General features: G+C 35.5%; 1 protein-coding gene across 1 annotated transcript; it reads right to left on the reverse strand.

The window, feature by feature from the left end:
- Positions 1-8,438: 8,438 nt before the first annotated feature.
- Positions 8,439-14,199, reverse strand: LOC125271176 (adhesion G protein-coupled receptor E2-like). The gene is made up of 6 exons (XM_048195178.1): positions 13,877-14,199; positions 11,526-11,612; positions 11,265-11,405; positions 9,504-9,623; positions 8,665-8,793; positions 8,439-8,576 (listed from the first exon to the last, which is right to left on the reverse strand). Exons 1-6 carry the CDS (start codon positions 13,905-13,907, stop codon positions 8,554-8,556), a joined length of 531 nt encoding a protein of 176 aa, XP_048051135.1. The 5' UTR covers positions 13,908-14,199; the 3' UTR covers positions 8,439-8,553.
- Positions 14,200-15,053: the final 854 nt, after the last annotated feature.

Raw genomic sequence — 15,053 nt, forward strand, 5'->3', positions numbered from 1 at the left:
GAGCGCAGTTCCATTTTTTCTGTAAGAACCACTTGGAAGGCGACCATTTGTTTATATAAAGCATATACATTTAATTTTTTTTTTTAAATGACTGATCGTTTCTCTAGATAAGACCCTTATTCCTCGTCTGGTATCGTTTAAAGCCCTTTAAAGCTGCAATGAAACTGTAATTTTGACCTTCAACTGTTTGGAGGCCAGTGAAGTCCACTATAAGGAGAATAATCCTGAAATGTTTTCATCAAAAACCTTAATTTATTTTCGACTGACGAAAGAAAGACATGAATATCTTGGATGACATGGGGGTGAGTAAATTATCAGGAAATTTTAATTTGAAAGTGAACTAATCCTTTAACCCGCACACATGAAAAACAACCCAAGGCAACAGCATAAAAGAAACCCAATTCCGCGAGAAAACCGCGGACTTGGCAACACCAGTGAATCGTGTCATATACCAAGACGCGCGCGCTCTTTCTTTGCGGTGGTTCCCTCCATTTTCACAATTTCTTAAAAAGTCTTTTTCAATTTGTTTTTTCATTTTAAATATTAAAAGTGCTTAATAAAACTAGATAAATTAGCGTTATAAGTAACAATACCTAATATCAGTGACTGTGTTTCTATTTTCAGTGTCTTTACTACACAGGCAGTTTTTTTTTTCTCGGTGGTCAGACTGACTCAAGGCAAACGGGGGTTTTGGACACTCATTTCACACAATGCGGGCGCTGTTGACACTTAAGCCGATTACGTCATGTCCTGAGTTGCACAACAACGATTGTATCAATACAAACACTGATAATACTTACAGCAGGGCCATCGCCAGGGGGATTTCATTTTCATAGGGGGGCACACTTTTTTTTATGATCTACATACATACATTCACCAAAACAAAAACTTCCAGTATAGCCTAATATAAATGAAATAGACCTACATGAAAACCAAAACACAAAATATGAATTTTCTGATCACTTGCGGAGGGTGAACCAGCACAATGAGATATGTGCTTTCCCTTTAAAAATTTATAAAATAGATTTCTTTGAAATGTTTCAAGCTTGACACCGCCCAAGGTTACGAAAACGTTATTTTAGCATTTTGTAAGCATAATAGGAATGCTCCTTTTGAATCTCCTCTGAACTTTCTGAAACAAGTAGTAACATTAAAAAACATAAACTTTTTGAGAACATTACCAGATAACTTTGAACAAACATTGCATAACTTTGAGAACCACAATGTTAGCCAAAGTTCTGAGAATGTTTCCTGACAACAAAAATCTTGCATTTTTACAATAAAAAAAAAAAAAAAAAAAAAAAAACCTTTATTTATTTACTCTAGTTTTAAATAAATTTTACAAGGAGGGCATCACTAAAAAGAGGTTTTGGGAGATTTTGTCAGGTGTAAACTAACTTCTGGCTATAAATTTGTACCCAAAATATGGTTAAGTACACACACATTCTCTATGTCTTCTTCTGTTGTTGTGGACTGATGGGAATTGTTGTTGTACTTCTTCCTACACACACAGAGTTCGCTGGGTCATGGGAAGGGTCAGGAAAAGACACACAGAATTGAAACCTATTTTAAATAATTATTAAATCACTCACTTGACTTGACGGCCTGTGTGTGCGTGACAGAGAAACAGACTAAACACACTCAGGAAATGGTAAGTTGGAAGAATCTGGAGTTATGTACTCTTTTTGTGAAGCTTTTGAGTGTAGCAGAAGAGCTTCTACATCTTAAAACTGCATCTTTAAAGGACGCCCTGTTGCATAGATACGCGCATCCTGACAGCGTAAGCTGACAATCATCTTGTCACAGTTATCATCCTCTATATCTCATTTCATTTAATTTCCTACACTCTAAAAAAATGCTGGGTTAAAAACAGGCCAAGTTGGGTTGGAAATAAACATTTGTTAATATGTTCAATAATAATAAATGTTGACCTTTTGATTATTATTGTTGCCTCTAGTAATTATGTGTCTGATTTTTAATTTCCAACATATGTTATGTTTGACCTTCTGTAACACATTTAATAATTAAATCAATAATGCAACAACACATTCTCATATTTACATTTTATATCAATATGGTATCAATAAGATTGTCTTATTTACGGGTTGATTGGTTTAGAGACAAGAACAAACCATGAGGTTATGTGCTAAGCTGTGTCATCGCGTGTGCAGCAAACATCAGAGCACACCCAAAAGATGTCACAATGCAACTCAACAAAACTGGATGTGATATCAACCTTTCTATCAGACATTTTACATGTTATGCAAATGCAAAAGAAATGTTTTCATTTCCTAGGGACTGCTTACACGACACTGTTTTCAACTAAACTTTTTATGCATTTTGGCCGGTCATTTACACGACAACAGCGTTTTGGGGGCCTGAAAATGCAAACTTTTGAAACTTTTTGAAAACTTTTTTCAAATTGCAAGTTTTTGAATAAGAGACCGTTATCATCTCTACAAAAAGGTGAATTTGTGAAAATGGTGACGTCATGCACATTTGTATTACATGTTCAGTCTAGGCACGTGTAGTGTTTCTTTACAAACTGACATCGCCATCTACTGGCCTGGCAGCAGAATACAGCATTTTTAGTCGTTTTCATGGATCTGTGTGAACGGGGATCGTTCTGATAACGTTGTCGTCTGTACGTGAAACCTTTCAAAAGCGCGAAGGAAAAACTTTTCTGTTTTTTTTTTAATACGTTCATCGTTCATGTAAACGTACCATTAGATGATAAATGAACCGTACCTGATGTCAATATAAATGTAAAGCCAAAATAATTTATTGAAACAAATATTGATCCTTAATAAAAAAGGTAATTTCTTGATGTCCTTTGGTTTGATTAACAGTCAATGAAAAGCAATACGAGTGAAGACGCTCAGGGATGGGCAGTATTTCAGATACATGTATTTAAAATACGTATTTGAAATACAAAATACTATTTTGTATTTTGTATTTTAAAGCCTTTGGAAAAAATCAAATGTAATTTGTATTTAAATACATTTAAGATGAGTATTTTTGTATTTTCAAAATACTCAAAATACTTTGAGACAGTCATCCTCTTTATCAGGGTGTTGTTTTCATGCATCAACTAGTTGTGTTTGAAGCATTAACCTTACTGCATGTTAGGGATGGGTGATATCTTATGACAATATCGTAGATTCGTAGCGATGATATAAATTGTGAATCGATGGAACTTTTTCTAAATCGTTTACATAGATAGGACTTTCCGCTTTCTCTTTAGCTTTGTGCAGTTGAAGCCTTGTTTATACTTTCGCAATTCGCATGGCTGTACGCCATGAACCTGCTTACTGCGCGCGCTCCTCAGTAAACCTACAAGGCTTTTATGCTTGATGTGCTCTCCGTTGTATAATTCTGTGAAACGACAGAGGGCGACTCTGAGTAATTGTTCTCCAAACCACCAAAAAGCAGCGATGAGAGGAAGTAGTTTGCCGAATAATTTGTCAAACACCTCTTATACTATGTCAAACACTCGTCTCATGAGAAATTTGTGAATAAATGGATTTCTTTACATGTAAACCGATTAGGTTGTGGGTCATTTTGACGACACATGTGAAAAAGTTTTTTAGTACACTTCTTAAACCCTAACCAAATAATCAAGTTAAAGGGTCATGAAACCCCAAAACACTTTTTTTGAGATGTAAACAGATATGTATAGGCTGCACATCATTGAAAACACTAAAGGTACTCATTAATGTTATTCATAAGTGAAAAATAGTTATTTTTGCATTTTTCAGAGCGATTTCTGTCTTCCTGTTTGAAAAGCCGAGTCGGAGCAACGTCACAAAATCTGACGTCATCGTGTACTTTCGAACATGCTGATATAGACCGTTTCGAGCGATTCTCGACATATATTCATGACATAAAGCTCATTCAATCCAATCACTGCGCTGTAGCTGTACCAGCACAAATGGAAATATGTTCGCATTAGAGATCGCATTACTGCAGAGAATTCAAATGTCACAAAAGTGCGGCTCATTCTCCTCTGCCTGCTCTAGCTGCGTTCAAACACGCGAGCCGTAGGCTGTTTCCCTCAGCACAGCAGCACATGTGTTGTTTGTATTTTGCTCGCGATGCGGTCAGAACTGGAGTTTGAATACGAACACATGAAAAATACGATTGTTTTTATGATATACACGCGGAGCGCATATGATCGGTTTCAGCGCGGAGCTCCGCGATGAGTTTAATAACACTAGCCACGTGACACATATCTCATACAGAATAAAGTATCCGTGTTTAAAGTTTTTATTTCACACATTCTCCTGCACCAAACATTAACCAGCATGGTGTAGTTATGCACACATATTTCATCAAGTCTTCTTCAAATGAATTATATGTGCAAACTGGACACTGATACAGTGGTGTAGCCTATCTGAACACGATGACACATTTATACTAAAAGACTGATTTTGAGACTGCAGTGCTCGTAAACGTAATCAAAGTAGCCTATTATTAGCCCTATTAAATATTCTTTCGCATTTCTCCCTTGTGCTTGGGAGTTTGTTGTCATTCTCTCCGTGCTCATATATTAATATTCATTATTCTGTATAATGAGTGTGTTGTATGTCTGTGTTTCATTGGTTGTTCTCTCCCCTCTTCTCCCCCCTCTACACTCCCACTTTTTCAGAGCTTTACATGCCCATTTTCACAGACTTTTTGAAACTCAGAGGTGTGAACGACCAGGGTAAAACAGGGGGGTTTCATGACCAGTAAACTTGAAATTGTGACTTGTGACATTAGAACAAAACATATTAATATGATAACATATGTATAACACTAAATTGAACAATACTGTGTTATATATGTTTTTTAATTCATTAATTATTTTATTTCAATTAACGATTGTATTAAACACGACCATTACTTTATTCATTATTTCTGCTATGCAGGCTCATTTTGTAATCATTTTATATTTTACAAACATGGTGCTTTATCAAAATGTAACTGGACACATTTCCAAATTGTGATTGTGTTTACCCATCTATGCAAATGTTTGTTTATGTCTCCATCAGTTTAGTGTAGTGATTGTGTGCATTTGTGATGACAATGATGAAAGATACACTACACTTTTAGTTTTATTGTTCACTAAAAAAAGTGCCAAATGATTTCTAATTAAAAAAGTTTTTATTTTAGATAAACTTTATATTTTCTAATTATGTATATAGAAACAAATAAACTTTACATTAAATAAATATAAAAGTTACTATACTACTTGCGTAAAAAAAAGCATCAAAAGAGTTTGAAATTCAGTTTTTGCTGTGGTATCAAAACTGATATTGATAATTGTGAAACCATGCCATATATTGTTACTGTGAAGTAAAATTAAGATTTTGGTCATATCACCCATCCCTATTCTTTGCTATATAGCAGAAAAGGTTCCCACAGTTTTACAGTTTTTTTTAGTAGTGTTCACCATAAGTAATAGACTACATTGTAACCTTGTCAGAAGTAAGTATATACAGTAAATGGCTGCTATTTTGCACTACATACGTTTATTTGTAATTACCAGCAAGGAAGCAAGCACTTAAGAAAGAGAGAGAGAGAGAATGACAGAAAGAGCAGAAATGAGGTAAGTTTCTAAGTAGTTGCAAACATCTAAATGCTTTTTGGCATTCAGAATAGGCCCAGATAGATTTCAGCCTAATAGGGATACCTGCCCTGAATCTTCAATTTCACATGTATTTTGTGTATTTTCAAAATACAAAATACTGTATTTGTATTTAAATACATTTTCCCACACAGTATTTTGTATTTGTATTTTAAATACATTTCCATGTATTTACGCCCATCTCTGAAGATGCTCACCTTCACATGCTGAGTCTGTTCTTCTGGATTCATTGCTTCCTTTAGGACACGTGCAATAGTAGGATCCCACAGTGTTCACACACTCCTTATCATCTGAGCATACAAATGTCTTCTCATAACACTCATTGATATCTGTTAAGGAAACAGTTTACATTAATTATAGTATTTTAATCATAGTATTGGGCTGTTTTCACCATAACCATTAAGGAAAACTTAATTTAAATATATTTTCGATCAATATATTAAATGGTTTAAATATACTGGAAATAATATTGTGTTAATATATTACAATATGTTAAATAATACATTCCAACTTTTCATATATTGAACAATAACAATATATTTACTATGTTACACTAATGTCTAATTATAGTTAAACCAAGGCAATATATTTACAGTGTGCCTTAAATATCTCAAGCATGTTTTACTCAAAGTTATAAGTTGTTAATACAAAGACATATAAATGAATGTTGGGACAACAATAGACCGTTTCGTTCGAAGTCGCCATTATGGCGATCAGCGTTTGCTTTAATTGGGCTCTTTACTTTAATGTTAGATTTTCTCCAGCTTCTGTAACTGTTCGTCTATAAGGCACATTTGCAATGGAAGGAATATTCTGGGTCATTGACTGATGATGTCATCATCACATCATAGGTTTATCGCTGATAAATATTGCTAAGCTAATGTCTTGATGTTCAGAGTAGAGCTTGTGCTTCAGTCCAGGATGAGCAGAGAAACACTGTGCTGCTTTATTAACGCTGTAGTTGCTGATGCAGTGATGATCTTTTTAAGTACTTTAGCACATGTGAGCCTTTTGTGAACTATCAGTTATCTGCCAGAGGTTTAGGTAAAAGTGATGTTAAGTTTATTTTATTATTTTTTTGGACTCAAAGGAAACAAGTTTACAGCAGGGCCATAACCACCACAGACACTGAAGGACTGTTTTATCCCATAATCCCCTCTCGTACCTAAACACTGTCCTGTATCTGCTGTGAAATTGGGTGTGTTTGATCGAAATCCTTCATCACAGGTGCAGTAGTAACTTCCATGTGTATTGATACACTGAGCGTTATCACCACACAGACTCGGCGTCGCACACTCATCTTCATCTGTGAGAGAAGCAGACAGATGAGTGCAATCAGGAAGGAAACATGTCATTACAAAGTTAAAAGACTAGAACAGTTAATTCCCTCTTTTGAGTCACATACAGACCATTAACTGTGTATTACCCTCATTATGACAAAAACACAGTGTATTGAAACACAAAAATGCTCATTACCAACACAGGAGGTCTTGTTTATTTCCATGAATCCTTCATCACATTCACGAGACTCACTACACAGCAGGAACAAACCTAAAGAGGAAAGAAAAACAAGAATTGTCTTTGTGTGCACGTTCAGACATTTAGAAAAATATTGAACATATTTAAAAATGTAGACTTTTATAATGTTACAAAATATTTCTGTTTGAAATAAACTGTTCTTGTGAACTTTCTATTCATCAAAGAATCCTGAAAAAGTGTATCATATTTTCAACATTGATAATAATCAGAAATGTTTTCTTGAGCAGCAAATCAGCATATTATTATGATTTCTGACACTTGCTGATGTGAACTGAGCAACACTGAACGTGCTACAGCATTATAGTACTTATAGTATTATACATAATTTAAATTATATATATAATATAGTATTATATGAGTCGGGAAACACTGCTTTAGGCTACGTAGGACGGGACGGAAGCATGAAGTGAATGGGAGGATCATTTTGCCGTTAATGCAAAAATATGCCGTAATTTTGTTTTATTTGTAACTCTTTGGTAGATTGCACATTCATAATTTCTATTACATTACCACCAGTACTATTACTACTAATAAAACCGATCTCTGGGGGCCCCAAAAGTGCCTTAGAATCATCCTAACCCCCCTTAGCGGCGCCCCTGAGCGCGGCATCCTGTTTTTAGTCTTTAACATAAAGTTATTCACCACACATTAAGATCTACTCACCAAAAAGAATAAGTGTGCACTTCAGCTCCATGTTAGGAAACACTGCGATTCCTTTCTGCGTATGCTTTGGTTTGTGATATATGAAGTTCTTGTCCTTCGTGTCTCAGTTTATGGGGCTCGATAGACTCCGATTAATTTGCAAAAATGTCTGATGATGTCACATCCTGAGTTGCAAGATGTTTTAAACTTCCTTCTGCTCTGACTGATGGGTCAGAGTGAGAATATGAGCACATTATTCACTCACATCACCTTTCTTTCTGCTAACATGACCTCTGACTGCTAAACACCAGAAACATCATTAGAGTTATAACATCTGCTCATTTATGAGCCTTTTCAACTAGTAACAACACATCAAATGTCTTCACAGGCCACTATAGTAATGAGGGCATCATTACAGAGAAAGGCCAAGAAGAAAGACAACTTCAAAAGGTGAAAGATCATTTCTCTTCACTAACTTCACTTATACTGTATATATTTACAGATAGAGAGAGAGATTTATGGGTCAGCTGAGGCTTTAAGTTAAAACATAAACAGCTAGACAACAAACTTCCACATTTGTTGTACTTTCTGAAGTGCTTTAGAGATGAAACAGGCCTCACACATACAAATTATTTTAGTATTTATTTTTAATTATTTAAATCAGATCCACAGCTGATAATTTGAAGGATTTCTCTGTCCATCTGATAATGGACGCCAGACGTCGTCTTCCACAAATGAGACTCTCAGTGACAGAACTGCATCATCTCTGTGAATGACAAAAACACAATATAATTCATACATTAACAGATACATCAGTGCACATACAACTGATAACAACTACAATTGATACTAACCCTTGCATTTTGACTGGTCGTTGCCGTAGTTACTGTAACCCTGGTGACATCTGCAGCTGTATCTGCCTGGATAATTGAGGCAGTCGGCGTTTTTGCCGCAAACATCTGGATCTGCACACTCATTGATGTCTGTGAGAGAGAGACTGTCAGTCACAAATTCATGTTGTTTTTCAAATTTGTATGTAATGCAGTTATTCCCCCCAAAATTTTTGACCTATTGTAATATATTTAATAATTAAATCAATAATGCAACAACACATTCTCATATTTATGGTTTTATATCAATATGGTATCAATAAGATTGTCTTATTTAAATCAATGTGATGAATCAAAAAGTAATCTAAAAGTAGTCAGAATACATCACCTAAAATGTGTAATGTAACAGATTACGTTAGTTTTACATCATCTGTAACGGACTACACTGTTTATGTGATCTACATTAGCTGGTTGTCATGACAGCATGTTATGATGTTGATGTGATCAGCGCTCAAACACAGTGGCGTCAGGGTTGCCAAGTCTGTGGTTTTCATGCAGAAGTGGGCTACTTTTAAACTGTTGCCGCGGGTTGATTTTTTCCCCCGCAGGTTAAAAGTTTGACATATTACATAAATTATATTTGACAGAAATGCTTATACTGAAATATTTCACATTCTACCAATGATAAAACTGTGCCAGATGTTAAGTTTTGTGAAGGATAACACTTACTGTAAAATATGTATTTTTGGTATGGGAATGGCATATTTTGAGTTTTGATATTTGGGATACGGTCATTGGGCTAGTTTTTTTTTTATGCAGACCTGGCAACCCGGGCTGGCATATTAGTAGCAGCTGATGCTCACCTGCACAGGTGCCGTTCTCAAGTTTATCAAACCCTGGATAACAGGTGCAGAAGAAACTGCCAGGTGTGTTAGTGCAATCGCTGTGAACTCCACACACTGAGGACAAACACTCATCCTCATCTGCAGCGAACACACACACACACAGAGAGACGAGGGTTTCATTTAGACACAAGCACAAGTTCACACATACAGAAATGAGAGACAACTGTTTTATCAGGAACCTAAAACAAAGACTATAGAATAACACAAGACGCGTCACTCGTATTGTTTTGAATGGGAGAAGTGTAACGCGCAATATGGCGGAATAAGTCCCGCCTTCTAAATAAGAGCCAATCGCCGACTGGTAAAGTCATCGCGTCACTTCAGCGGCCGTTAGAATCACCGGTTTCTATAGAAACAGTCAGACTCGCGCCTCCGAAGAGACGCGCATTTAGGTCTGCGCATGCGCATTAGCTTGATCCAGTCTGAAAAATACAGTTTTTTTGTCATGATTCGAGCGTTTAGAAACTAAATTTATGAGCCGGTTGTTGTTAGGTTTCATTGGTGATTTCAAATATGAAATTTAATCGTAAGGTTGGCGAACAGTTTTGGAGAATTTGATGTTTCCCCATTCAAAGAGATTGCATGATGCCCAGGATCGATGCCCGAGAGGCGTTTCAAAGATGGCCGCCGAGTGAAATGACTTGTCTTAAAGGGACTTTGCCTAAAATAAGCTTCATGTGGAAACACCTCAAATAACTGTAAAAAGTAAAAAAAATAAATTATTTCAAAATTTCTGATTTAACAGGCTAAATGATGTTATACTAACAGAAGTATAAAACAGAAGCTCATGCTTGCTTGATGCACAAATGTGCCATTAACCATTTCTCCTTAAACAGATTTTAACATGACTATAAAGAACAAACCATCATGGTTCTGGATTGAGGTTACATATCACATGTGCATATCACACATCAGAGCACACGGCAAGAGACACTTTATGTCACACTGCAACTCAACAGAACTGGAAGTGATACCAACCTTTCTATCCGACATTTTACATGTTATGCAAATACAAAATGTTTTCAATCTAGGAACAACATCATTTTCAACTAATAAAAACTGCACTTTTTATGTGTTTTGGCCGTTCATTTACACTACAACAGCATTTTGGGGGCCTGAAAATGCAAACTTTTGAAAATGGGTTTCAAATTCAGCTTTTTAATACAATGGTGTTATCATCTCTTGGTAAACTAAAAAGGTGAATTTGTGAAAACGGTGACGTCACATTTGTATTACATGTTCAGTCTAGGCATGTGTAGTGTTTCTTTACAAACTGACATCGCCATCTACTGGCCTGGCAGCAGAATACAACGTTTTTAGTCGTTTTCGTGGATCTGTGTGAACGGGGATCGTTCTGATAACGTTGTCGTCATGTGAGGTTTAGGTAAAAGTGACGTTTCTAGTACATCCAGTTCATTTAAAACATTATTTTTGTATTCAAAGGAAACAAGTTTACAGCAGGGCCTTATGGTCACCGGTGAACGTTATTTCACCAAGTGCAACATGTTCCTGGATCAACATCTTAGTTGATCCTGGAACATCATTCCAATCAACCAATCAGATTTGAGGGACAAGTTTACCATTTATGTCAAGTTTAGGCTTACAACCAGAGTTAGGTGCTTCTACAATTATCATTTCCCTCTGATTTTATGGATGGGTAGGGTTAGGTTTAGGGGTTGGGAAAACGTTAGGACTGAATTTTCAGATCCCCTCTCGTACCTACACACTGTCCTGTATCTGATGTGAAACTGGGTGAGACTAAGAAAAATCCTTCATCACAGGTGCAGTAGTAACTTCCATGTGTATTGATACACCGAGTGTTATCACCACACAGATTCGGCGTCGCACACTCATCTTCATCTGTGAGAGAAGCAGACAGATGAGTGCAATCAGGAAGGAAACATGTCATTACAAAGTTAAAAGACTAGAACAGTTAATTCCCTCTTTTGAGTCACATACAGACCATTAACTGTGTATTACCCTCATTATGACAAAAAACAAAGGTCTTGTTTATTTTCATGAATCCTTCATCACATTCACGAGACTCACTACACAGCAGGAACGAACCTGATGAAGATAAAGAAAAACAAGAATTGTCTTTGTGTGCACGTTCAGACATTTAGAAAAATATTGAACATATTTAAAATGTAGACTTTTATAATGTTACAAAATATTTCTTTTTCAAATAAACTGTTCAAAAATTTAAACTCCTCAAAGAAAATGAACTCTTTTCAACATTGATAATAATCAGAAATGTTTCTTGAGCAGCGAATCATCATATTAGAATGATTTCTGAATGTAGCTACACTTGAACTAACTGAACAACACTGAACGCACAAAACGACACGCCCACAAAGAAACGCACTTAAACACACACAACTCTTCTGGTTTGCTACAGCATTATAGTACATTATACTCCATGGACTGTTGAATGTTTGAATCTGAGTTGATGAACATTATAATGAGGCAGCTCGATTATGGAAAAAATAGTTCACAATTATTTTTGGTCAATATTTAAATCATGATTAACATGTTAACATTTAAGATACGTAATGCCTACAACAAACAAAAAGGAATAATCAAATGTAAAATAACACTGCATATAACACTCATATAGCACGTCTTACTGATAAATATAGATTAATCCTTAATAAAGCTACTTATGTTATTCAGTCAAGATCCGTGAGTGATTTTCCTTTGTCATTTGATTATCATTAATTACAGATTGCAGCAGGTTTATTAGGCTGCTGTCACTTTAAGAGGGAATACACTGATACACACAGATTTTCTCCAAAAAAGGCATTTTTGCGTGTATGCGTTTTTTGTTTATTCGCGTTCAGCTCTGAACGCACACACAGAAAGCCACCTGGGGAACGGTGTCTCTTTTGCGTCTTAATGCACTTTTAATAACACTGTTTAATATCAAACATGTCCTAACACTTCAGACTGATGAAATGCATGAATGAGCATATAAAAAGCGGGATGTGCTTGATGTTAAAGAGTTAATATAATATATCCTGAAAAGTAACTCGGTGTGGCGCTCGTGCTGATCACGAATTCAGTTCTCTTTCTTATTGCGCTTGAATGGTCGACTACACACGAAATTATGTAAAAATTCCCATTGTGTGGGTATAACATTTTACATTCATACTACAAACACTCATACCCTATGGAATATAGCGGTCGTGAAGTAATTACTTATTCAAAATAAGTACCTACTCAAGAGAGTATGCGATTTCGGATGGAGCCAAAGTAAACAGTTGGGTGTAAACTGGATGTGTATCAGTATACTGGATCCGTGCGTATGGTCTTAAAGTGACAGCAGCCTAATAAACCTGCTGTTCTGATTCATTAACGTGAATCAAACAAAAGAGAAAATAACTTAATGCTCTTGACCAACTTTTTTTTTAGCTTTAATAAAAATGCATTTACATTTAATTCATACAGTGAAGACTATGAAATATTTTATTTTTACATTTGATTATTAAAGGCCCACTGAATTGCCTGTTTGTAGTGTCGGAGGGGCGTGACTTCAGATTCTAGAGAGCATTTGATTGGACAGAAGGTTTGACGAGAAGCTGAAGTGTGATGTCATGAAAATCCGTGATCCATTTTAGGAGAAGTGAGAGATTTTGAATGCTTATTTCTCCTAAATGTGAATTTTATCATTGTTTTGGAACACACCAGCTTATTCATAACATTAAGGCTATTAATACTAAAAGCTAAAAAACTTACATTTTGATTTCAGGGGGACTTTACATTTTTTGTACTACATGTTAAATAAACCTATTGTCCTGAAAAGCTTTTGTTTAATTCATACTTTTGTAATATTGTATTTGACCTATTGTTTGAAATTTGCTTCTTTTTTATTTTTAGTAACAGAAATAAATAAAAAGATAAAATAACACAAAATAACTAAATATCATAATATATACTGTTATCGTGAAATAAAATTTCTCATATCATGAAATAAGAATTTGATCATATCACCCACCCCTAATATGCTTGTGCACAAAATTGTTTTATTATGCAGATGCCATATCTCTCTCTCAAACACACACACATACAATAAGGACACACACAAGGACAAACATTTTGTCAGTGCTGCTCTGACGATTTTATCAGTAAAATAGTTTAGCAACTTAAAGAGACATGACATTTCTCGCCAGCGAGGTAATACCACCACTGTTCTTGAAGCAGATAAACTTTACTTTTACATTTAGTCAACATTACTGACTTCATGCCAGTGCGACAACCTGTTTTTGAGCTCTGATGCATGTATCTTTAAGTACTGTCAAAAAGTTATTCACCACACATTAAGATCTACTCACCAAAAAGAATAAGTGTGCACTTCAGCTCCATGTTAGGAAACACTGCGATTCCTTTCTGTGTATGCTTTGGTTTGTGATATATGAAGTTCTTGTCTTCCGTGTCTCAGTTTATGGGGCTCGATAGACTCAGATATGTGCAAAAATGTCTGATGATGTCACATCCTGAGCTGCAGTTGATATTTTAAACTTCCTGACCAGGAACAACTTCAACTTCAAAAAGTGAAAGATCATTTCTCTTCACTAACTTCACTTATACTGTATATATTTACTGATAGAGAGAGAGAGATTTATGGGTCAGCTGAGGCTTTAAGTTAAAACATAAACAGCTAGACAACAAACTTCCACATTTGTTGTACTTTCTGAAATGCTTTTGAAAAAAAAAAAAAAACAGGCCTCACACATAACATAATCAGATTCACAGCGGACCAACACCACAAACAATGAATGTTTGCACAATTTAATATGCCATAAATGGATTCTTCTCTATTTAGTCAAAGTCTAAAATCATAAAACACATTCTTCACTTCAACTACAAAGCCTTTTTAGGCAGAAAACACAGAAGAACAATAAGAAAGGTAATCACAGTTAATGCAGCAATTATTTCCGCTCGCTCCTGCAAACTCAAAACTATTTCTATGGTGAAAACTAAATGTGTTTGAGCCCTTCTAATGTGAACTGCAGCATTTAAATAGATCAGTGTCTGTTTCGCTTCTGTTTCTTATCTCAGTGTGTTCATATAAAACTCATGCGGATGAATAATCCTCCAGTGATCGATGATGTTACTGTTCACATGAGCACAAACCTCTAAATCCAGACTGTAAATTCATTAAAAGTCTTTGGGATGTGCTGGAGGAGACTTTACAGAGTGTCTTGCTTTGTCAATACTAGATCTTGACCAGAAAGATGCACCTCTTGTTATGTTATTTCCATTAAAAAATGCATACATTTTTGGTCAAGATCTTGTAATGACAATGGAAGAGTCGAGTATTTGCCTATTTAAAACAAAACAGTGACTTATTTTTTGGCTGGGCAGTGTATGTACACACAAACACAGCTAAATCTTCAGAATTAAATCAACTCTGCTCAGAGTACATATGGTCCCTCTCTATATAGTGTTAAACTAAGACTGAAGCAGAGTTAAAGTTAATGAGATAATTAAGCGATTATTTAAGTGATG

The sequence above is a fragment of the Megalobrama amblycephala genome, linkage group LG7, assembly GCF_018812025.1.
Source record: "Megalobrama amblycephala isolate DHTTF-2021 linkage group LG7, ASM1881202v1, whole genome shotgun sequence".
In the NCBI taxonomy this organism is placed as follows: Eukaryota; Metazoa; Chordata; class Actinopteri; order Cypriniformes; family Xenocyprididae; genus Megalobrama; species Megalobrama amblycephala.